Below are 25,408 nucleotides of genomic sequence, written 5' to 3' on the forward strand. Positions count from 1 at the left end.
AGGCTGGGAGCTGGGGGAATTTGGCTGGTACCTTAATTTATGTGATTCATGAGTGGCTCTGGGAGCATTCATGCAATCTAGCTGGGTGTTGGGTGGCCACATGCAGTTGTCCTGAGTGATAGCAGCACCTGGAGGGGTTTGCTGCTGGTCACTAGCAAGGCATTTTGAGAGAGTGCCCAGGCTGGAGACAGTTCAGGGGGCACAGTGGTCCCACACTCCCAGGTTGCACCCCAGATATCCTGTCACATCTAGCCTTTTATGTAAATACACCACTTTGACAACAAAGTGTCTTGTAAGAAAATGGGATGCCCAAAGGGCCAGCCTTTGAATAAGTAGTAATGTTCTTCGATGTCCTAAGACCAAGAATGCATAAATATCTTCCTCTGGAAGATGTGGAATTGTTTTCAGACACACAATCTTCAGTTCTTGACCAGGTAGTTTATTTCTGAGATGAGGATGGGTGGAAGTTTTTTTTTTTTTTTAGACTCAAAGAACACATTGGTGTAAATGTTTTTTCAGTTATAGTGTACAGGCTCAATGGAATTATTTGCAATGATGAGCTGTTTTTTCCCCAGTTCATTTGTTCCTAGTATTAAGAACATACTTGATGCGGGAATCTGGAGGAGTTTCCAATAAGCCACATTTTGTAATCCCAACCACTTTTGTGATGGTTATGTGATTTATAACTATTTAGGAACCAGGAGATTGTGAGAGGGACACTAGGGTTCTCTTAGATTCTCTGGGGATGCTTCGGAAAGCCTCAAACACACATAGTTTTTGCTACTTACTGATATGAGGCTGAGAATTGTCACACCATTTGATATGCCATCTTTGGGAACATTTCAACTGGAGTTTTCAGAAAAATTGGTCCTTACTATTAGTTTAGTATGAGATGGATATTGAAGGTTAAATAGCTGACTCAAGGAATTAAGTGTGGTCTTTTTTTTTCTGGTCTTTGTCATACTTGGCTCCATTTTTTTTTTCTTGCTCCCCCAGAAGGTGAATATGGTCACACAACAGCTCCTCCAGCTCACTGGAAGAACCCTCAAGCAAACAATCAAGTTTACCTTTTGGGTTTCTACCTCAGATGCACTATCAGTATCATATCATAGACTTTTAAAGATTATCCTAATTGGATGCATGGCCATCTCCATTCCTGCACAAAGTAAGATATCAATGTTTTCCTGCCATGACTAGAGAAGGCAGTCAGCAAATCATGACCAATTTTTTAAAGTCTAAACTGCTTTTTAACCAGGGAATCCTTGAAAGTACTAGAGTTCAGCATAGAAGACTGGTCTTGGATAATGCAGCCTCAAACACCAGTCTCTCCAGAAGAGGCTTGTTGGTATAGATAGCAGTGGCCCCCACACAATATGACACTTTCCCTCTTTATGAAACAGCCAGAAAGAGATTAAGTTAATGACATGGTAGCAGTTCCTTAATCTAATTTACCTCTGGGAGAAAGGACACTAAACCAAGATTCCACAGGGGCCAAATGCAGGACAAAATTATCAGTTGAGAAAGAAATTTTATTTCAAGTTTCTAAGGGGGTATTACAAACCATAGAGAATAAAAACATCAAAAGGTATTTAAAAAGTAATTGACTTTCCCTTTAAAATAAAATTCAAGCAGGTTTAACAATGCAGAATGCTATTCAATGAATTAAAAAAAAAGATTTAAAAAGTATTGGTTTTGCTGTATTCACTAATCCATTATAAAAAAAGCTGGGCATAAATACTTTGTGCACTCATATGCATTATTTGGTGTTGCATATTATATAACTTGGTACAGTATTTAAGATATCACTGCAAAAAAGAGTTCAACACAGTGCATTTATAAATAATGGAGTCATTATAAATCACATTGCAAACATACCTTGCCATTTTCATTGTTACAAATTCAGTATTTCAGTGAACGTAGGAATAAAGTAGCTACAACAATCAATATCTTGACTTTATTTTTTTAATATAAAAAAATGCAGTTCTGGAAACCCACCCTTCTTTCTTTTCCCTCACCCATACATAATGCTTTACTTCTTAAAAATAAAAATAAAGTACTAATTCTATATACATCACATGTACCATACAAAAATGTATCCAAAGTTTCTATTGCTACCGAAGTGTTCTAAATTAAAAGTTACATAAATCCCCTCATTGGAAACAAAGGCATACAGGTTACAAAAAATCAAATTACACACAAGCCATCAAGTAATTTTATACAATTTCCAATACATTTTTCTCCCAAAGCAAGCTGTCTTCTCATGTGCCTGTATAAAAATGCATATCAATATACTTTGACAAATTTATTTTTCATTATAAAGCAAATTAATACATTTTCTACAATAAATAAAACAGGGAGGCACATATCTGAAAAAAATAAAATCTATGGGAGATAGATGGGATGGTTTGGAAAAAAATGTGCTCACTGGCTTTAAGCCAATTTTGTTTAAAACAAAGAAAAAATGGGAAAAAATCTCTTAAAAAGTTATTTTGGGCAATAATGGAGTGTTTTTGGTGATTTGCAAGTGATGTACATAGCATAATTTTACTCTTGATGCCTTTCTCACAAAGTACCCTCCAAAATAATGTAATTTTCTCTCTTAAAATACACATTTGTCATTGTAAATTTACATCAATCTTAAATATGTGGTACTTTGTGCAAAGAGCAATGATTTACACAAAATTAAAACATTCACAAGTCTTTCAAAAGCTACAGATCAAGGAAAAATGATACAAGCAGCACCATACTGTATAATATATGATTTACGCAAACATATCTTTGATGTTATTTTGATATTAGGCTTTAAGATTCACTAAGCACCTTAAGCTGGAAGATGGTGCTTATGTACTTTACTTTCTTTTTTTAACATGTAAAAAAAACATGGAAAATGAGAACCTACTCTCTCCCCATCAAAATTAAAAAAGGGAATTAAAGAGCTACCTCTAAAATCAGAATAAGTTAAGTGTTGAATATACATATATGTACAATTTATGAACACTATGAACAAGACATTTTAACAGGTTTAGTGGAAAATCCTCCAAACTACAACACAATGATAAAATCATTAATCTGTATGGCAATGGTGATTTAGAGAAACTGCTCAACTGTTTGAAGTTTGCAGAACTCAGCCACTGAATCAATGATTAAGGAGTTGTATTGTCAATACATTCTTTTAGACAATGAGGTTTATTAATAAAGTTCAAGTCTATATGTGGTGTGTTTCTTGCCTTGGTAGCACCTTTGTTAGTCAATATCACTAAAGTCGCTAACTGGTTCTCCATGGACTCTACTTAGATGAGTCATAGCACGATCAAAAGCAATTCTCACAGCTTTACGAATGCTTGAGTTTCGACCTTCCATCATCTTTAACTTGTCTATGGTCTCATCAATCCCCAGGGGAACCATTTTGGATTTTGGAAGCCATTGCCTATAAATAGGATAAAATAAATCTTAGGTTAAATAAAGCATAGATCAACAGGATTGTCCTTACATAGGACTAAACTAGCTCTTATGTAATGCTTCTCATGCAGTGTGTCAAAACAATATCTCTCTTTAAAAAAAAATCCAATAGCAAAATTCTTACCAAAGATAGGACAACTGTGTTTTTAACGTGGGTTTTAAGAGAAGTAGCATCAGCCTCTTGAATAAACAAGACTTACAAATCCAACAGGCACCATAGGATTGTAATTGATGGCAAATACTGACTTCAATAGGAGTCAGTCTGATGCAACATCATATCTAGGTATTAAAACAACTCAGGCTTAGATTAGAAAGTAATGGATTGTTTTCAGTCACTACTAGATTCAGCTGTTTTTACCTGTAGAATTTTTTTTAAAATTATTCATTCTTCAATTTCCATCACTGCACAAAGATTTTTGCAAAAGTTTGGTTACGCCACACTCTAACGTTTTAGTTTTGGTCTCCAACAGGCAGTTCCATAGTCAATGAATTCCTGCTCAGTCCCACATTCTGCATTTACGCTACATTTTAATACAACCAATTCAGTGCATAAGGTAGAGATTGTGCAGCTCACTCTTCTATGTTAGGTAATAATTACTAAAGCCAGGTGTTTTTTAAAAATCAATGCTATTCACAAGCTTGCCGAAAGTTTGAGCACACTTTTTGTGGGGTGTCTGAGGCAACTTTCACAAACAACCCAAGAAGGAGGGGAACAGATGTAATAATGCCTCCCTTATAGCCACTGACCTGGGATGTGGGAGACCAAGGTTCTGCTCCCCTCTCTGCCTGATAAAGAAAAGGGATTTTGACTTGGGAATCCCACTGTACAGGCAAGAAACCTAGCCACTGGGCGATGGGCTATTCTGACATGGGAGTCTCAATCTCTCCTGTTGAAGCTGTTCCACTGCTATTACTAAAAGCAATTACTCATTGGAGCAGGGATTTGAACTTAGGTCTCCCACCTCCCTAGTGAATAGCCCAACCAACAGGCTACAGAGTCATTCTAACTCTCTCTCTGGCTCAATAACCATTATTTATACAAAGTGGAACAGCTTCAACAGAATAGACTGACAGACCCACCATCAGACTATCACATAGTCTAGTGACTAGGGCACTCTCCTGCAATGTGGAGACCCAAGTTCAAATCCCTTCACCCTGTCAGGCAGAGGGGGGGAATTAAACCCATACAGACTCAAACTTACATCCCAGGTCAGTGCCTTACCTGGTGGGCTAAATCTTAGGCTGGCACCATCATATCTCATTTTGTTAATTTAGTCATTTAAAACACACACAAAGAAACAAAAGGTTTCTGATCAAACAAAATGTTTCATTCACCCAAAACAGATTATTCTGATTTGCCATTTTTTTCAAATTCTGTTAAACCAGAACTGAATTTTTTTATTTTTTTCCAAAACTGCCAGTGAACCGAGAAAGTCAACTGTTCACCCAGCTCTACAGTTAAGACATTAACAGCTGCAAAAATAAAGAACTCTGAACTACAGCCTTACAAGTACAGAAGCTCCCCGACTTACACAAAGTCAGGAAAGTATCTCTAATTACGCCAAAAAAAACCCAACAAACCTTACGGAACTTTTTGTAAGTCTGGATTTCTGTAAGTTGGGTTTGTGTAACCAGGGAGCATCTGTACAAGGAGGATATCTGTTTACATAAAATCAACCAATCAATAAATTCATTTAGTTCATCTTTAAAAAGAGATGCCATTTTAGTCAACTCAGTTTTCTTAGGCTCTAGATACTTGAAAGATATTCTCACTAGGTAAAAATGAAATTGTTTTGAAATAAAATATTTCAATATAATCTACATATTAAGGGACAGCAGAAGCTATGCTTCTCATTAGTTAAATTATTCAAACTTGTAGGATGGGGGGCCCTTTTAAAACTGAATATGAATCAAATTTTTAATGACAGTCTTTAAGGGAGAAACTTTGTTACCAAATTATTATTCATTGTTAGTATTACTGTAGTGCCTAGGAGCCCTAGGACATCATTGTGCTAAGTGCTACACAAACAGAGCAAAGAGATGGTGCCTATCCCAAAGAATTTACAATCTAAATATAAGACGAAATACCACAGATGAAGATAGAGACACAGATGGGAGAGTACAAGGTAACAATAAGACAATATTGGTCAGCATGAGAGACAGTGGTCTCAGCACACCAGCAGTCTAGCCACTGTCAAGATTATTGTGGGCATCACAGTAAATGAGAGTTCTAAGGAAGGATTTGAAGGAGAATAATGAGTGAAATTTGCAGATGTTCAAGAGGAGCTCTTCTCAAATGTGAGGTAAAGCATGAAGGTGCTTGTTCAAAATTTTAACAAGTGGGCAATGAAGGCTGTCATTGTGGACCAAAGGCCCGGGTCAACATCCTGATAGAGAAAGAGTGGGGACAAGTTATGAAGTACCTTGAAAGTGAAGACAAGTAGCGTACATCTAATGTGATAAAGAATGGGGAGTCAGTGGAGGAACGCAAAGAGAGTGACATGGTCAAAGTGAAGAGGCTAGGAAAATGATCTTTGCAGAAACTTTCTGAATGGGTATCAGTGGGACAAAACAGCATTTGTCAAGGCCAGATAAAAGGACATTCCAGTAGTCGATATGCAAGATGATGACAGCTTCGCTAAGAGTTTTAGTTGTAAGGGTGGACAGGAAAAACCATATATTAGATACAATATGAAGAAAGAAGCTGAAAGATTTAGACACAAATATGTGTAAGGGCCTAGAAAGAGGTCCAAATCAAAGATGATGCCCAGGTTAGGGACCTGAGTGACCGTCAGGATGGTAGCATTGTCCACAGTGATTTAGGAAGGTGGTAATAAGGGAGGGCTGAGCAGGAAGGATTAAGAACTCTGTTTTAGCCATGTTGAGCTTGAGTTTATAGCTAAACATCCACAAGGAGATTTTAGTGAGAAAGGCCATGTCCATTTGGCCTGATAGGATTGCCTCGTGGAGTCCTTTCAGCCACTGGAGAGAACATTTGGCACTGCTAATTAGCATTATCGTGCTAATGGAGGTGCCTATCCAAAAACCGTGCTGTCAGGTGTAACAGTCATAGACCTGAATGCCCGAGTCTGCCATAGTGTTGTGTCAGCAGTTACCAGAAACATCTGGAGCAGAACTGAAGGTTGTTTTGACATGCAGAGATGGGGGAACCAGAACTGGTGAGGCCAGAACACAGTTTGTGGAGGCTGCCGCGGGAGGAAGGGATGTGACAAGCATTGCCTAGTAAGTGGGCACCAAGTGCCTCCCCTGGAACAATATTGGTGCGCTTGATGTTAGTGTGAGATGCAAAGAGGTGTCTGACTGGTGTACTCCAGCGACTATGATGTCCATGATTATTTCATCGTGCAATTCCCCTTCATGGTTGGTTGCAAAGTCACATTCTGGGTGTCATGCAGCTATTCTGCTGACAAAAGGATATGATGCGTGATGCACTATTTCCAGAGGCAAATCACCTTCATACACAGCACTGGGGAATGTGTGCCCCTTGTCTGTTTATGTAGTACACTGTGGTGGTGTCTGACATGATGAAGACGTGGCGACAGCTGGTAACAAAAAGTGGCATGCTTTGCATAATGCCCGAAGTTCGAGAATTTTTATGTGCACCCTAGCCACTTGCGTGGTCCAGCTGACTTCTGTCATGTGATCTCCAATGTGAGCATCCCAGCCTGAGAGTATGGTGTCCCATGGATTGGTGCACAGAAGAAGATTCTTTATGGCCATAGCCGTAGCCAGCAACAGTGCCAGCAGCCGAAGGGTGTGACATATATGCACGCCACCATATGCCCTAGGATGGAGAGGCAGGTCCTGGCCAAGACTGAAGGGCTGAAGATTATCAGGGCTATTTGGTCCAGTAGGGTCTGGAATCTGTCCTGTGGTAGATAAGCTCGTGCGGAGGTTGCATCGATGTGAGCTCGTGTGAACTCCAGGGATCGACAAGGTGCAAAGTTGATTTTTCAATGTTGATGCTTACTCCTAGGGAGGAGAGGAGAAGAAGCTGGGACACTGATGCTCAAGCTTCCTTGAACCACGCTGCCAGCACCCAGTCATTCAAGTATGGAAAGCCAAGGATTCCCTAATGTTGTAGGTGAGTCACTACCACAGAGAAAACCTTGTTAAAAACTTGTGGGCAAGTGGTAAGTCCAAATGGGAGAACCCTGTATTGGAAGTGTTGATACTCCACTTTGAACCACAGGAACTTTCTGTGGGTCGGATGTATGTCGATATGGAAGTAGACATCTTGCATGTCAAGAGCCATAAACTACATGCATTTTTCTAGTGAGGGAATGATGGCCGCAAGTGTGACCATACGAAATTTCGGCCTGCAAATTGATCAGCTGAGGTGTCAGAGATCCAAGATTGGTCTCCATCCCCCTTTCTTTTTGGTACCTGAAAATAATTGGAATAGAACACCATGCCCCGAGATTGGCTCCACTGCTCCTCTCTGGAGAAGAGATTCCACTTCCAGGGTAAGAATACTTTTGTGAGAGGGATATCTGAGGGGCAGGAGATGTAGAGGAGGCGTTGTCATAAACTCAATGGTGGAGCCGCGTCGAATGATGTCTGTTGTTACAGCTCTCCAAGCTGGTAGAATGAATTTGAGATGATCCCCAAAAGGCATGGAGGATGGAAGCACTGGTGTATGGAGTGGCTAACAGCTCTCCAGGTGCACTCAGAAATACTGTTTTCATGATAACTGAGCGTGTTGTGCAGAGGTCTGTGCTGCCAGAACTGGCGGACGGGCTCTGTGAACTTAGGGTGCTTCTGAGGAGGTTTGTAGGCCCATTGGTGGTAAAGTGAGGAGTTTTATAGTGTTGGGCTGGTGGTGGGCAATAACATTTTCTCTTTGGTGCTGGTGTATATATGCCCAAGGATCGTAAGGTGGCTCTAGAGTCTGTTAGTGAGTGTAAGGAATCATCAGTTTTCTGGTTGAAGAGGTGTGATTCATCAACGCGAAGGTTCTCGATTGTATTCTTCACCTTTCTGGGGAAACCTGAGGAGTGTAACCAGGATTCCCTTCTCATGACAATTCCAGTTGCCAATACACACAAGGATGCATCTGCTGAACCAACTGCAGCCTGAAGTATGGCCCTAGTGACCAACTTGATTTCCTGTAAAATTGTTTGGAATCGACTACGATCCTGCTGAGGTAGCTTATGTGCAAATTTCTCCATCCAGCCATAGTTTATAAAGTCATTCTTCACCGTCAGTGCCAAGCAGTCAGAGATCCACAATTGTAATTCAGCTGAGAAGAAGACCACCTTTCGACCCATGCAGTCCTGTCTTTTCCCCTCCTTGTCTGCCAGAGTGCACTGTGGGTGTTGCTGTTTTGTCTGCTACAACGCAGCCTGTATTACCAAGGAGTTAAATGGAGGGTGTGAAAATAAAATTTCTGAACCTTTTGGGGGATGTATCTTTTTTTCTGCCCCTTAAAAGTCAGTGCACACGTGGCTGGGGTATGCCACCCGGTGCATGCCAGCTGAAGAATGGCATCATTGTTCTGGTGCTGATGTATGCAAAATGCCTAGTAGCTGGTGCTGACTATCCTGCATCTCTTCCAATGGGATATCGAGAGCATTCTACATAGTAATTCTTGAAAATGATGATAGTCATCTGATGGGCAGGAAGATCTCGATGATACAGAAGGGAAATCTCTCTGGATCTGCTGGTACCATCAGAGCCGGACTGATTTGAGCATCATCTAACTCCATTTCTGAATGTCTATTGCATGGACGGGTTGGGGAAACGGGAGTTCTCCTGAGCTGAGACTGCTTCGAATGCAAATATGACCAATCCGGTTGATACTGCTGCTGTTATACTTGTGCTCAAGGAGACGGATATCAGCTTCTTGGGTAAGTCAAAGGAGGAAACTGACATGGAGTCGTTGGAACCCTCTGGCAGTCATGTTTCTGTGTCAGTGGTGTACTGTGCTGAAATTCCAGGTTCTTGGATTCAGATGAGTTGGACTTTTGCATGAATGGTGGTGCTGATGGAGCCACTGGAACGGAATGCATAAGAGAAGCACGGTCAGCAAGAGGCAGATGTAACGCAGGAGATGGGGCCCTCTGCATAGGTGAGTGCACCTGAACACACATAGATGTCGCCCCTTCCAGGGCGAGCAGTTCATGAGGGCTGGGAGTGCTTCCGCTTCTCCCTGCAGTCAATGGTATCTGGTCCATTGACGGTAAAGGCACCGGGGTTGGTAGCACTGGTACCAGCATATCTGGTAGGAGGCTCTGCAGTTGGGGGAGGGCTCTGCCGACGTAAGGGAGATTCCCCAGCCAGGATCCAACTTGGGGACCATGGCTATCTTCATGAGGTGCTTCTTGAGGAGGAGAACTTAGCCTTCCCATGTATGGGCAGGGAAAGAGAGGCAGATACTTTATCTGGAGGCATTGTGGGCTTCCCCCAACCAGTACAGACAGCATCAGTGTTCACTACTGATGGAAAAGGAATGAGGGCAGACACGGGGGTTGGGAATGTTTGGCAGGAAAAAGCATCCCAAGTCCTCAATTATAAAAACTCATGGAAATGACCAAAGTACAACAAAAAACAATAAAATCCTAACTATGAACAAAAAAACATTTTTTGTGTAAAAAAACCCTGAAAATATGTCACTAAGAATGACAGGTCAGCGGAAGCTACAACTTGGATCATGCAGCAGTGAGAAGGAACTGGAGATGTGGCCAGTCCACCCTGCCCTTTATTGCCTCGGGAAAAACTATGAGGGAATACAAGGGCGCCTGATTGGACTACCAACCAATACTACTTTGAAAAGCTCTGGCTCTGGGTGCATACACGTAACCCTCAGTAGAAAACAGTAGGGACCATCACTCAAAGTAGTCGTCAGATATTTCAGATGAAGAGATAGATATACACAGAAATGTAGACGATCATCCTCTGAACAGGTTTTGCAATCAAAGGAAGAATTTTAATATGCCAATATCAAAACAATGGTGGTTCTGATACCAAACCTGTACTAAGGAACGATAATATCTAGTTTATAGTCATATTGTTCTTCCAAATTGGCAGTAAATAAGTGTCATTTAGCAAGATGTCTGGTTCCAACAACATATTCAGAGACGCTAAACATTAAATACACATTAAAGTTTATATATGGGGAGAGAATGGTGTTTCAACTTTCTTTTTACACTAAAATAATTGCTTTGGATTATAAATTAGTGCATTAAACTATATGTTTCTTACATTTGATTAAATAATGATACATACCAACTTCTTTTATTGTCAAAAAACAAAACTAAGAAAAGCCTCTCATCAGATTTGGTCTGCATTTGTTCTCCAATTTTCAATACATCTAGAGGTGGCACTGGTATTGTAACACCATTGTGATGACCGGCAACACGAGGCATCTTAGGGTCAATAATCTACAAATGGAAAAAAAGAACAATTCCTAATTTTTTTAAATCTGTGTTCACTAATAGTTAAAGGTTTCTTTATTATGAATTTATTTAATGGGAAAATACTATACAAATCAAACAGACAATGTGTATAAATTTAGGCCTTGCTACACAAACTTGTACTGATTTAATGAAACAATCTCATTTTGGATTAGCTGAAATAAACCTGGTTTAAAGGAAAATAAGAGTGTCGACAATGCATTTTAAACCTCGTATAATTAAACTAGTTTAAAATAATATCTTCACTGGTGCCATGCTGCACGCAGAAATGCCTTTAGAGATAACAAATTCAGAACACTAAAATACAATTGACAAATGCACAAATAAGTTTAGCAACACAGGCCAAGATTTTTAAAAGCAATTAGTGATATTTCATCTATCAAGTTTTGGTGTCCAACTGAGACACCTAAAAGGAGGATTGATTTTCAGAATGTGGGTGATTTGACAATTTCTGAAAATTAGGCCACTTTAAAGATGTTTCAGATTGGGCTCCCTAAAACTGAGACAAAATTGACTCAAAATTCAGTAGCTGCATTTGAAAATCTTGGCTATTGGTTTATGATGCCCAATCAGCCTATCTGTCTTCAAGTCTAGTACTCTGCCTTTATTTAATGATCAATAGTTGATGCTTCAAAGGAAGGTAAAAAGCCACCAAATATGCAACTAGTTAATTCTGCAATGCTGAACATGGAGGTTGAGGGAGAAATTCCTTCCTAGCCCCTGGAGATGCTCAGCAAACAGAAGGAATCAGGACAGTTAGTTACCATTTTCTAGCATGTATCTACTATTAACAGCCATAAGATTATCTCCCTACTTTAAAAGTCTAGCCACAGTATTTGAACAATTTCTCATAATACTGAACACCAGAGGCTGACTATTCACTGCAAGAAATAGTATTTTCTCTGTGTATTATCCATCTAAAACTGTTAATTTAATGGAATTAACTGTTATTCTCAAAGCAATAACAGTGTGACTGAAAAGCTTTCCCTATCTGCTCCATAATTTTGCATGTTTCAATTGAGCCTATACCAGTTCTGGCAGATCCTAGGGGTTTTTTTGTATAAGCCAAAAGAGCAACAGAAAGAGAATTTTCTTACACTTGTTTTGCAGCAGACAACAGCATACAATTCCTGTACTGATAAAAAGTCAGCCTGATGTTTATTCTAATTTGCCTTCTTATAAACAATGCAACACTCTCTTGTACAAAACACGCTGGTCGATCTATTTTGCTTACAAGACAGGTATTCTGAATTCTATAGGATGCATTTATGGTGGCTCACTATCAGCCCACGATGTCATTGTCTGCTATTGTACAAACTCTGTGTACTGAAGTTTTATGCAAAATACTAAGTAAGGAAAAGTGAAAATTCACTTTTGCTCAGCTCTGCATTAGATCTTATGGGTCCATTTATGTACAGAGTTTGGAAATAGTGAAATAAGTTTCAGTGTAATACTGGTGGTATGCTGTAGACTCACCAGTGCTGGATAGGAGGGATATCCACTGCATTTGGCCCACACTACTTTTAGAGGCTCAAGAACAGATGTTGCAGCATCAGTTGAAATCCACATACTGCTATGTCCAACTTCTAAGAAAAATCACAATAAAATAGTAGTAGTGTAAAGATTCAGAGCTTGGGTTACCCATCTGCAACTCTTCACTATGGGCCATTTTATCAGCCCCTATAATTATTATTGCTAATACTCTGCACCCACACAGCATCTTTCATCCAAAGATATCAAAGTACACTAAAATCATAAAACCCGCAACATTTCAGTGAGGTATGCTAGTATTTTACAGATGGATTAACTAAAACGCAGAAGGATAAGGCCAAGATTTTCAAGGGTGACTAGATTATAGGTGCCTCATTGTCTTAAAGGGTCATGTTTTTAGAAGGTGGGTGCTCAGCACGTTCTGATAATCAGACCTCTTTAGCTTGTTTTAAATTGGGCACCCAAAATCACTAGTTACTTCTCAAAATCTTGGCCATAATTACTTGCCCAATATCACCGAGCAAGTTAGTGGCTATTGTGATTTACAATTTTGGATCTTCAAATCTCAGGTATGTTCCAACAGGGGTGGATTTAATGAGAAGCACGGTTGGCATTTGATGACTTATACTACTGTTCTGCCATTTACATGGTATACCAGCCTTTTGATTTGCAAAAGAGCAAACTCAGGAGTAGATCCTCTCTGCTGTTCTTCTCCTCAGCTCTTTTCATCCGCCATTGATCCTTTCTGTCTCTATCTTGCCTTTCCCTGGGGCAGCTGTCAAAGCTCCTTTCTTTACTACCAAAGCCCAGAACAGGCTACAGGACAGTATAAAGTTGCTGCAGTGCTTATTTCTCCACAGCAGGCAGCACAGTAGGTATCTGAGGCTGAATAAAGCTACCTCCATCTGTTCTCTCAGTTCCCCTCCTCCTTCCTGGTAACCACCACTGGAAGGAAGGAAAGAAAAGACAAACTGACTGCAGGGCATAAAGGCAGTCACAGACCAGAGAGAAGATGTGGCCTATAAAGATGTACAGGGATGAGGGTGGGAACAGAGAATGGGGATCAAGGGACAAAGATATTCCTCTTATCTCTTATGTGGGAAAGTAGGATGGGGATCAGAGAACTAGAAGGAAATTAAGAGGCTCAGAGTTCCAGGGTTAGTTGAGACCCTGATTGTTGCAACAGATGAAACTCTGACAAGAGAACCAAAAAAACCTACCACACTGAGAAATTACAGTCATTTTCAATTTTCAGGTAACAGGGCCATACCGAACAGAAGAATTTTTTGACATGTCAAGGAAAAATACATTCTTCAGATTTGAAATGAGTAATGCTTCTAGTGAAAACAACAAGAACATGTTTCCCACCCAGTAAAGATCAAGAAGGTTGTTGTAAAATTCCTAAGGATGGTGGTTTGTTTTCTGAACACTAGAAGTACCCAGTAGATGCTGTAGAAAGTCAGAGAATAATATATACTTTTAGCATAGAAAAGTTGTATAGTTTTCTTGAACAAAATTTTCAAATGTGGGCATCTAAATCCATTATACTTCATTTTCAGAGGTGTAGGCACTCAGTCCTTACAAAAAAAAAAAAACGGGCCAGCCACTTATTTTGGTAACTAACGTCTGGCACTCAAATTTGTAAACACTGGCCATATTGATAAAAATCTCCATGTCACCTACTCATCACCATGTCATGGCCAAGATGTCAGAAGTTTTAAAGCTCAAATAACACAACAGTGAAATATGATTTATTACAGTATCAATATAAGCAAAACCCAAGACAGTTTTCCCAGCAGTTTTAAATGGTGGTGAGACTCCCACTGACTTCAATGGGCTTTGGATCAGGCTTTCATCGTAATTCAGGATTGCATTATACTGATTTACTCTTGATGGCACAATTCTCCTTTTTAATACTAAACCATTCAGCCAGGAAGGGGGTGGGAACCTTATTTATTTTCTTCCCATGTAATTTTTGTAGATTTTTTTGAGAAATGAGAAAAGGTAGTATTAAGAAAATTTTATACAAATGTAACACTTTCTTTATCAAAACCATACAATATTTTTCAATACATAAGTGACAAGAGAACAATAAGGACAGACATAAGTTTTAGGGTTCTGGTGATATCATAAACTACCCTTTTAAGATCTTGGTTAAGGAAAGAAGCTATCCAAAAATATTATGGAAAGAGTTGTGCTAATTCCAAGTGAATAGTTTTGGCAAGATTTCAAATATAACAAAATTGTCAACAGTCATTTCCAGCACGATTGACAGGTAAACTGGTTTAGGTACAATCTCTATTGCTCCGTTCTCTTAATTCCATCTTGAGCTTCATTAAGATCCCAAATAATGCAGATACAGGAGCTAGATATATTTAAATATATCCTTATAAGTAATGTATCTTTTAGACAAAATCTAGCAACATTTTATAGATCACTTAAAAGTTACACAGAACTAAATCTATTAAAATTATGTGAAGAACAGTACAGGATCTTTATTTAGAGTAAGCTAACACAAGGAAAACAGTAAAGAAACTTACATTTCTCTCAGCTGCAAAGTCAACACAAAAGAAAAGGAAATCATGATTTAAAGCTAAGAAGGTGTATATGCTGTTGTTGCATGCACGTGGAATGTGGCAAGTCTCCCTCAAAGAGAATTCTCAGGACATGTGACCAACAGCGAAGTCTCATGGATAATACTTCCTTTAATAAGCATTTACTTATTTTGGTGACTGGGATGCTATATAAAAATACACGGTCAGTAATTTTCTCTTACCACAAGAGAAAATTCTGATTACCCCAGACTAGAAGAGAAACTGCATTTATTCCTGTTGTGCTAGTAGTCATAGCACCTTACACTGCTAGAAAATCTGAAATCTGTTGTCAAAAGATTTAAATAAAAATACTCCTATGAAATGCAAAAAGTATAAAGAGTTTGAAGGGTCCTACAGCTATGGTTGAGATATCAGCTTTGATTTATAACTTCAAACTTGGTATCTGCACAGTCCTAAATGAGGAATTTGAGTTTTGTAAAGTTTAAAAACCAACTCATTAATAATAAATTTGGAGATTAATTTTAAAATATTATATACTACACATTCACAAACCATTTGCATGTTCTAGGTGGGGCTGGCGGCACCACCTATTATTAAGGTTGCTCGACACTTCTGATTATAAAGACCCTATTTTCAGTTCATTAGAACTTTGCCAAACTTAAAACATAAGAACAGTCATACTAGAACATAAGAACAGACCAATTGTCCATCTAGCCTAGTATCCTGTCTTCCGACTGTGGCCAATGCTTCAGAGGGAATGAACAGAACAGGTAATCATCAAGTGATCCCATCCTGCCGTCCACTCCCAGCTAGGGGGACAGACGAACGGACGGACGCACACACACACACACAGTTGCATCCCTAATCATCCTGGCTAAAAGCCATTGATGGACCTATCCTCCATGAAATTATCTATTTCCTTTTTTAACTCTGTTATAGTCTTGGCCTTCACAACATCCCCTGGCAAAGAGAGTTCCACAGTTGACTGTGTTGTGTGAAGAAGCACTTCCTTTTGTTTTAGACCTGCTGCCTATTAATTTCATTGAGCGTCCCCTAGTTCTTGTGTTACGTGAAGGAGTAAATAGCATTTCCTTAATCATTTTCTCCATAACAGTCAAGATTTTATAGACCTCCATCATATCCCTCCTTAGTTGTCTTTTTTCCAAGCTGAAAAGTCCCAGTCTTTTTAATCTCTCCTCACCTGGAAGCTGTTCCATACCCCTAATAATTTTTGTTCTTCTGTACCTTCTCTGTACCTTTTCCAATTCCAAAACATCTTTTTTGAGATGGGACTATCAGATTCACACGCAATATCTTATTATGGATCCCTTTCCTAATGGAAACCCCCTAGGTTTTGGGTGGGGATGAGGTGTTTTTTGACTGCAGCTATGCTTTAACCGACTGGGCTGAAATTCTACATACTGCATATCTTCCTCAGGCTGAATTTTTTTGGAAAGTTTCAGCTAAAATGGTTTAATCATTTCTTAGACAAAGGCTAGGGAAAAATACATAGTTATGCTAGTGTTAAAAATTCTTGGTGACCTTTTCTTTGAAAAGCTCTATTACAGTGGAGCAATGACTTGAAATTTGAAAGAAGGCAGCTTTGGTGTAAGGGATGTGCCTTCTGCCATCCCCGTGAAAATCCTCCCACGTTTAGCCAAGTTACAAGCCTCTGGAACCACCCCGCCCCTGCAGTTTGCACATGCTCAGTAGAGACTTTAATTTAAGCAGCTAATTTCTCCTTTGAGTCAGTACTCACTAAGTATGCTTGAACCTCTCTCAGCTCTTAGTGCAGACCTAACTCTCGCCCATGCTCTCAGTGACTTCCCTTTGGCACCCAGGCAGCACGGAAGAAGCTGAATGATTCGAATGCAGAGGGGCCAAAGAGCTGAATTGGGAGGAATGGCTGGGGAGGGCCTGGGACTAGGAATCTGAGGGTGTGTTGGAAGGAAAGGACAAGGAGCCAAGTGGGGAAGACTGAGACTGGATGAGAAACTTGGGGAGGGAGACGAGGACTGGAAGCCAGTGTGGTGGTGAGACAAAATCAGATGGGGAGCCAGGAAGTGGGGGGATTAGACTGTCTGAGCAAGGAAATGGGGACAAGGAGTTGGGATAGAAGAGTGGGAACTGGGATTGGCCGGGCAAGGAGATTTGGACGGGGATGAAAAGCTAGAGGAGCGGAGACTGGGACTGGGTAGGCAAAGAAAATGGGACTGGGAAAAGGAACTATGAGTAGGGAAGTGAGGCAGGACTAGGATGAGTAGAGGCTGGAGGAGATGGAGTAGAAGGGGTCAAGTTTGTGAGAATAGGATAAAGAGAGTGTGTTCACTAGAGCACACAGCCCTCCAGAGCCTGGAATGGAACCCATCTCATCATTCCTCTGCTGTCACCAAGTAAATATGAAATCCACTGGCAAAGTGTATCCCATCCCCCTCTAGTGTGGGTCCACATAAAGGAAGACAACCCACCGTTGCAATCAGTTACTCTGTTAGCTCAAGTGGCAGCGTTCTGGGTGATGGCTCTTAAGATTCCAATCCTGCTGATAAACAATGTGGATATCAATATGATGCCACATGATGGAATTTCCAGTTTGCTTTTTAAAAACCTAGGATATTACACACACATAAAACAATGTTAAGAGAGCATTACTAAGACTGCAAAGTCAGGCAAAAGCTTGGAAATCCAAGAATTAAAATTGCCTGTGCAACTTGAATTCAGCCCTTTTGTGTTCATGCATGGTATAGGCTTTAATTAACATGATCACATTATTCAGTGGAATAATGTGATCATGTTTTTTCCACCTTATTCAGTGGAATCAGGTTTGTGTTGCAAACGAGGCTGTGCCTCATTTGTTGCAGAAGTTAGGTGGTGCATCTACTGTGGTTCCAGGAAAACAACTGGCCTAAGCCTGCCAATAGCTGAAGATACTTTACCTTAGCCAGCAAGGAGAGTAGGGGGCGGGGAGTGAACCTGGGTTACAACTGAATATTCGGGACAACAAATCAAAAAACAGGGATAGGAGTGAAAGTCACAGAGCAAATATCAGGTAATGGAAGGGAACACTGGGCAGAGCACACCTGACAGCACCCAATGCTCTTCAAAGGCATCTGAGGAGTCAGTGGACAACACCCAGAGGAACTCTGCTTGGAGGTGTGACAGAATAAGGGAAAGGAAATAAAATATTCCCCTGTCCAACTTCCTCCTCCTGGTATGATGTATAGATGTCTTGACCAGCAACAGGAGGAGTCTGATGAGGTGGTCCTTCAACTTTGTGGGGTCACGAACAGGAGGTGCAGGGAGAAGTGCAGCCAGAGCCTCAGTAAGAGGTTCTACAGGACCTAGAAAAGGGGCTACAACTTGATGCATTCTGTGCAGATGTGTACCAGGATCTCCCTCTTTCTGCAGATGGAAAGGCGTATAGTGAATGAGGTAGAGGACTACAAAGAAGAGAAAGGATGTTTAAGACAGTCAAATGCTTCCCTAGAGAATGGGATTCCATCCTTGCCTCTGCTACAGCGTTCCTATGTGATGCTGTGCAAATTACAAACTCAGCTGTTCATTTTCTGGTGCCTAACTTGATACCACGGGGCCTGATTTGCAGAAGTAATGAGTACTCTCACCTGCAACTGAAGTAAGAGCAGTGCTTTCAGCATTTAAAGTGATAAATAATGCAAGTATTATGAAAAATCATACCTAGTCATTTCAAATTGGGCACCCAAAATTTGTGGATACTTGCCCTTACTCTTTCTGTTCCTTAGCTTCCCTCCTGTAAAATGTGGATGACACCATCCTCTCACCTCAGAGGGGTCTGGTGAAAATATATTTATTCAATGTTTGTGAAGAAGTCATAGTACTGTGAAGTGACATAGAAAAGCCCTTGAGGAAATGAGAAATTCTGTCTTCAGAGCAGGGATTGAATATGCTGCAGTGAATAAGGCATCAGGCAAAAATAAAATATTGAATAGCTCATTAATTGAGTGCTATCTGTCCTGTCCTTGAATGAAGCAGGAGTTCTGTGAAAAAAACAGTAAGTGAACATGTCATTAAAGACCGCAGACACAAGCGGTCAAATTAAGGTTGCCCAAGCAGTCTTAATTCTGGTAATTCCGAACTGTACCTGGCAATTTAATAATGTTCTTTTAGCACAGTTTGTGCATACTATATAAATAAATGTGTAAAACTCAACACATCTTAACTACAGAGCCATAATTAGTGCTCTCCATAATACATATACAGTGCACTCCTTTTATAAGAATCACATCTATGGCAGATTATTTGATTCTTAAAAGCCACTGATTCTTACAAGCGGAGTATAGGTTAGTATTAGAATGATTTTGTTCCAGTGGTTTTGATTACTGTATGCAGTAGGTTCTTACATCTGTGATTCTTATAAAGGGAGTGCACTGGAATTCTACAGTCAAGCAGAGGGTACGCTTAAAGTTTATTTTGATTTTAGAAAAAGTAAAGGTTTCAAAGGTATTCCCTTTACTCAAGGTGAAGGATACTACTAGTCCTGGTAAAATCTCTAGAATGAGAATGTACTTTAATTGGGTCCATTATCTACTTCCATCGTGTGTGTGATGTATGTGTACACTGAAATACATTATTTTTTATTACGATTACACATATAGATCAATGTAAAAAAAGAGATTCCACTAGAATTTCAGCATTTCAAAATACTGTACTAGGGGCTTTAGGGTAGCATATGAGGTTCATTTTATTCCACATACTACGTACTCTAGGCAGTTCTGAAGCTGTTAAAACAGCATAAGCTATTAAAAAAAAATGACAATGAATGCACTTGGCCTCCATTAAGGTTTCTGTGGGAGCCATTATTTCTATTTTCTGCATTTAGGTCAGCATTTTCACAAGTGACACTGGATGCCTTAAAGGTGTCCCATTTTCAGAAAAAGCTGAGCACAAACCTCCTGAAAAATCAGGACCAGGAAGGCATCACGGTTTTGGCCAAAAATTGAGACACCCCAAAATTGCTGGTCACTTTTGAAAACCTCGGTCTTAAATAATGAAAGTTATGTTTTAACATATTTTGTATTGAACTGTAGCATGCAGTGGGTAGTCAAACCATGGCCTCAGAGTTAACTTTTGTTGTAGTTCATTGGATGGAAACAGGACATTTCACTACATTTCCCTCTCTATCTAGCTTCCACAAGGCACCAAAGACACTGATTGGTAAAGGACACTGAAATCACCTCATGTCAGAGAAAATGCAGCAATAAATACCAATTCAGTATTTATTCTGGCTCTATTAAACGGCATTTGCCTCGGAGTTATTTCAGCACAGCTCACCAGCACATTAGAACAGAGACAGGAGGAGGAGCAAGCAATATACAACTAAGAGCTGGGTGTGAAGGGAGGAGGGCAAGTGAAAAACAACTCAAAATGAAAAAACTAAATGTAAAACTGCCCATAAGTAGCTGCTGAAGTAGAGAAGCTGTGAGCTTGAAGGAGGAAGAGATGGGAAGGAATGGATAAGCCATGTAATAACATGAAAAATAAGGAAACTGATAAAGAAAACATTATCCATTCATTTTTCACAACTTATTATACCTGTTAGATGTTTATGCAATCACCACACCTATTATTTCCTCAGACTACTGCAGGGGTTGGCAACCTTTCAGAAGTGGTGTGTCGAGTCTTCATTTATTCACTCTAATTTAAGGTTTCACGTGCCAGTAATATATTTTAACATTTTTAGAAGGTCTCTTTCCATAAGTCTATAATATATAACTAAAATATTGTTGTATATAAAGTAAATAAGGTTTTTAAAATGTTTAAGAAGCTTCATTTAAAATTAAATTAAAATGCAGAGCTCCCCGGACCAGTGGCCAGGACCCAGGCAGTGTGAGTGCCAATAAAAATCAGCTCGCTTGCCGCCTTCAGCACACGTGCCATAGGTTGCCTACCCCTGGACTACTGAGTTATTTTGTTCTGCATGAATCTGTTGAATATATAAATCTGTAGAGCTCTAACACGTGTGAAATACCAGTCTGCCATCAAGTGCCATTAAGCCCTCCAATCAAATAATTAAAGTAATGGAACATTACTTAGAGCTTGTGTTACAATTCTGTCTTTTCACTTCCCTTATTTATGTGGTTTTCACCATAACACAAGTTTATATAAAAATAAGCACATCAAAGAGAGACAGATGAAGACATTAATTCTTTAATTATGCATTGAATATTTAATATGCCTGATGATGGAATATAATTGTAGATAAGATTTGGAACCAAATTCTGCTTGCATTACTTGAGTAGCCTTATTTACTTCAAAGCGACTACATGCATGAATAAAGCAAGACCAAATTTGATCAACTGTTACTCCGGGTTTCTTTTAAAAACACATTTAAAAGTTAAATATTCCAAAACAGAATTAGTAATTTTCTATGGGTCAGGTTCTTACACCCTGACTTTAGGAACAGTGTCAGTGAAATCAACTGGTTTCTTGTTGAGTAAGATACTATATAATGCAAATAAGAATGTCAGAATCTGGCCCTAAGTAGCTTGGTAAAACACACACTTATAACAGTTAAGAACACAATTATTATAGTTACCAGCTGCAATTCTTGCTGCTTTTGCGTAGTTTCCATTTTCAATGCATGATATCAACTCACTTCGGTCTTCCAAGGTGTGTCTTCGTATAAGCGCTGGTTTGCCTTTACCACACTTTGGCAAGCTAAAACTGCAGAGGTATAAATATTAAATGTTACTGGAAAACTAGTATGCTCACTCCCCTCCATCAAAATCTTTGGAAATAAGATATAGTACTCGTATGTCGCTACAGTTACCTAAAGGTGAAAAGTAAATTCTACTGCATTTCACAGAATGACCGCACCCACTTTAAGCAGGGATGGTAAATTCCCAGCAATGCTTTGACTGGGGGACCTGGATGGAAGGGGGCTGGCAGAAGCCTCCGGGGTACATATTGAGTGATCATGGAGTTACCTGTACTGTATGCTTTTATCTGCTGGGTAGTCCTCAACATCTAATAATAAAGTTGCAGCCAGATTAAAACCACATCAAGTGTTTTCTTTCAGTATAGCCAGACAACACATACAAATTGATTGATTCAACTTGTACTGATAAACAAAAGAAAATCTAACTAACTAGATAATAAGAATTCCTTCTCCTCCATGCTCCCAAAAAGTGATGTTCAGAAAAATCACTGAACTATAGATATTTTCCCATGGATAAATTTTGCACACTCCTGCATTTTTACTTTAAAGATTTTAGCAATTTGACTAGAAATTATTTTGAACTGCATTCACAATGTATCGCTCATCCTCAAGGAATGCAATATGAAATTTCCTTATGCTACGCAAATCAAATTTTTGGGCATGAACATGTTAAACCTATCTTCTTAAGCAGTCCAACATTGATAGCAAACTTAAGAGTACACAGCAGAAAAATGGTTACTTATTAAAGCAACTCTGGTTCTTCCAGATGACTGCCATGTCAAAAGACATTCATGGGAGATATGCACCACTGGTGAGCAAGCTGGCAACTTTCAAGCAAGCTTTCAAGACTCAAGTGAAGCCCCACGTTCACCCACCCTACCTTCTTGCTCTGGGACATAAATGCACAAATGCGGGTGCAGCCCAGTTGCCCTTTCATTTCATTTCTCTAGTTCAGGAACCCTTAACAACAGATACCAAAAAAGGAGGGAAGGTGAGAAATGAGAATGGATTCAGATGGACAACCATTTTAAGAAATGCAATTAAGAACTATAGTCACTGCATGAATTACTCCCTGGTTCAATGGCCATGGAATTTGCTATGTAATTCACCCCCTGCTATAAAATTGGGCTCCAGAATTTATGCTTTCATTAACAGGGGAAAAAAAAAAGTTTCTAGCCCTTAGTGTTAACTGAGGCAGTGCTGGCTTTCTGATTTTGCAGAAAGCCTGAAATAATTATTTCAAAAGATGTGAACCTCAATGTTGTGTTAATTTTGAAACCTAAAAACAAGAAGTTAAACTTTTTTTTTTTTAAACCAGACATGTTTGTGTTGTTGCTCCAGTTTAGGGCGTACTTTTTAGTCTACTGGTGCATGATTATAGTTCTTTATTTAAACTAAAAAAAATTTTTGAAAAGGGAAAAAAAAAAAGTCACATATTTACCCTGAATTACATAAAAGGCTGTTACTGGAGGATATGCTAGATTCAGATGCACAGCGGCGACGAGGTTCAACTTTTCTTCCTGGAGCATCATCTAACTCTCTCTCTTTACTTCCATCTCCAAAACCATTTGATAGGCCTATAATGTAAACGAGAGGTATACATTACACAAATTTTTAAATTGCATTTTGTTTTTATACAAGTCTAAATACATGTTTTTATATAATTTTTGGTCCGCATCTGTTAAGTGACTGTGGCATGAAAGTAACTGTGACGAGTAAGAAAAAATGAAATGTTTCATTTTCAAAAATGAAAGATCAGGCAAAGTATGTGTAGTCCACATGTTCAGAAACAGGAAGTTAATTTCAGGTAACAAGGAAAAGATGAAGATTATATTACAAGATGTGCACAATGGCACATCAAAAAATATTCCCCATATGTCATATTTCAATAAGAACTGCATTGGATAGTTAATCTTGAACCAAGGAACAAAAAGCATTACAAAACTTGCAGACTCTTAAAAAAAACAAAAAAAACCCTCTATATAAAACTTTAATGTGCTTAAAATCTGTAAATTGCAAGACAAGAAGTGCTGAAAATAGCCCTTCAATGCTCAAAGTAACCAGCAGAGGTGATTAATTAAGGGCCTTATCCAATGTCCACTGAGTCAATGGGAGTCTTTCCACTATAATCAGTCCTGAAAACCTATTTCAGAATAATATATTTCAACGAAAATCCAGACTTAAGACTATTAAGAGAATATTTCATCTACTTCCATATCAAAATTAATAATGTAAATTCAGTTGTTGTCTGCTGTCTTTTCACCATAGTTTGTGCGTTTTGTTTCAGGGTTCTGAGGAGGACAATGTAGTAGAAAACACATAGAATGCTCAAGCTACCAATCTAAGAATTTTATAACTGGGCCACCATAAATCTTGCATCTATTTGCTTATTCATCCAGTCTTTATTCAAGATTCATTTGTCTGTGTTTAAAACAGCATTCTTTACTTAAATAAAGTGTGTATCTGTATAGGATCCTATGAGAAAAACATTTTTTAAGAACTCTATTTTAAACAGATGTGACTCAAAGCAGACTCAGGAAGAACTTCAACAAAAATGGAGCAAATTAAGCTAAAGCAGAGGTCCCCAAACTGTGGGATGTACCCACCTAGGAAAATTCAGGGAGGCGGAGCTGGGGCCCAGACCAGCTCCCCTAGCTGTGGCCCCAGCCTCAGCCCCCTTACCCCCCATCTGTGGGCTCCCTTTCCAGAGCTGTGCCCCCGCTCCTGTGCCCAGCTCTAGGAGGGGGGTCATGGATAGGGGTAACAGTGGAGGGGGCGCATGATGTAAAAAGTTTGGGGACCAGTGAGCTAAAGGAACCAGTGTCCAGCTAGCCGCTACGGGCCTTGAGATCCTCTAGAATTATCTAATTTTATTCTTAAGTAGGACTTCGGAGAACACGCTTATTTTCTTGACATACAAGATGATGTACATTCAATTTTTTATTTAAATCACACCTGCAAAGTTGTGACATTTTGCACTTTTAAATCGAAACTGTAAAAAACAGCCATTCTACATGCTATGAAGGATATCAGAACCCTCATTTCATAGGCAGAAGTTCCTAAAGAAGTTTCTCAAGTCTTCTGTCTTATTTAAATTTTCTAATTTGCATTAGGAGATTCTTCTGTATTTTGGAAAAGTGGAACAAAATTGACAGGAAAATTATGAAAAGTAGTAAGTGCAAAAAAAACACAACCGCCCTTATTACATACTGCACAGTAGTAAAGACAAAGGCTGATCACATGTGGAGTTACTTGTTAACTTTACCATATTCTAATTCATTTCACTACTAACTAGAATGCCACTTCCCAAGCCTTCCCAAAGTCACTGACTAATCAGATCTTTTTGTATTAGCGGCCTATTTTAATACTATCCAACTCTATCCTATGGTGTTTTCACACAGAAGCTCTTCTCAGCATAATTCTTGAATCCTCTATGTATCAAAGTATTTAGATTTGTATAGAAAATGTAAAAAAAAGCACCAATCCAATGCTTTAAAAACAGACTGTTATAGCCTGCTACCTTTATATTTAAAAGATGAACAAATTAAAAATGATAAGAAGAGATTACTTTTTCATTTTTCACTTTTCTATCATTCTTCCCATTCAGAAACTTCTAGTGTCTTTTGCAATTCTCCACTGGATCTGTCCAAGTCATTAAATATACAATTTTTTTTAATGTTCCTCACTACAAAACTATATACATGCTATAAGGAGGAGGAAGAGGAGAATAAAGTCATTATTTTATCAGTGTCATTAAGCTCTAAATTGTAAAT

General features: G+C 39.2%; 1 protein-coding gene across 5 annotated transcripts in view; it reads right to left on the bottom strand.

Moving 5' to 3' along the window:
• Window positions 1–1,508: 1,508 nt before the first annotated feature.
• BRD1 (bromodomain containing 1) overlaps window positions 1,509–25,408 on the bottom strand; it is a 114,363-nt gene continuing 90,463 nt past the window's right edge. For all 5 annotated transcript variants that reach the window (XM_050936103.1, XM_050936102.1, XM_050936105.1 and 2 more), the window contains 5 exons: window positions 23,077–23,212; window positions 21,513–21,640; window positions 12,372–12,481; window positions 10,708–10,862; window positions 1,509–3,427 (listed from right to left, as the gene is read on the bottom strand). In XM_050936103.1, the coding sequence (XP_050792060.1) occupies window positions 3,244–3,427; window positions 10,708–10,862; window positions 12,372–12,481; window positions 21,513–21,640; window positions 23,077–23,212 (713 nt within the window). In that variant the 3' untranslated portion in view covers window positions 1,509–3,243. The remainder of the gene's footprint in view (window positions 3,428–10,707; window positions 10,863–12,371; window positions 12,482–21,512; window positions 21,641–23,076; window positions 23,213–25,408) is intronic.

This window comes from Gopherus flavomarginatus, chromosome 1, assembly GCF_025201925.1.
Source record: "Gopherus flavomarginatus isolate rGopFla2 chromosome 1, rGopFla2.mat.asm, whole genome shotgun sequence".
NCBI classification, from domain to species: domain Eukaryota; kingdom Metazoa; phylum Chordata; order Testudines; family Testudinidae; genus Gopherus; species Gopherus flavomarginatus.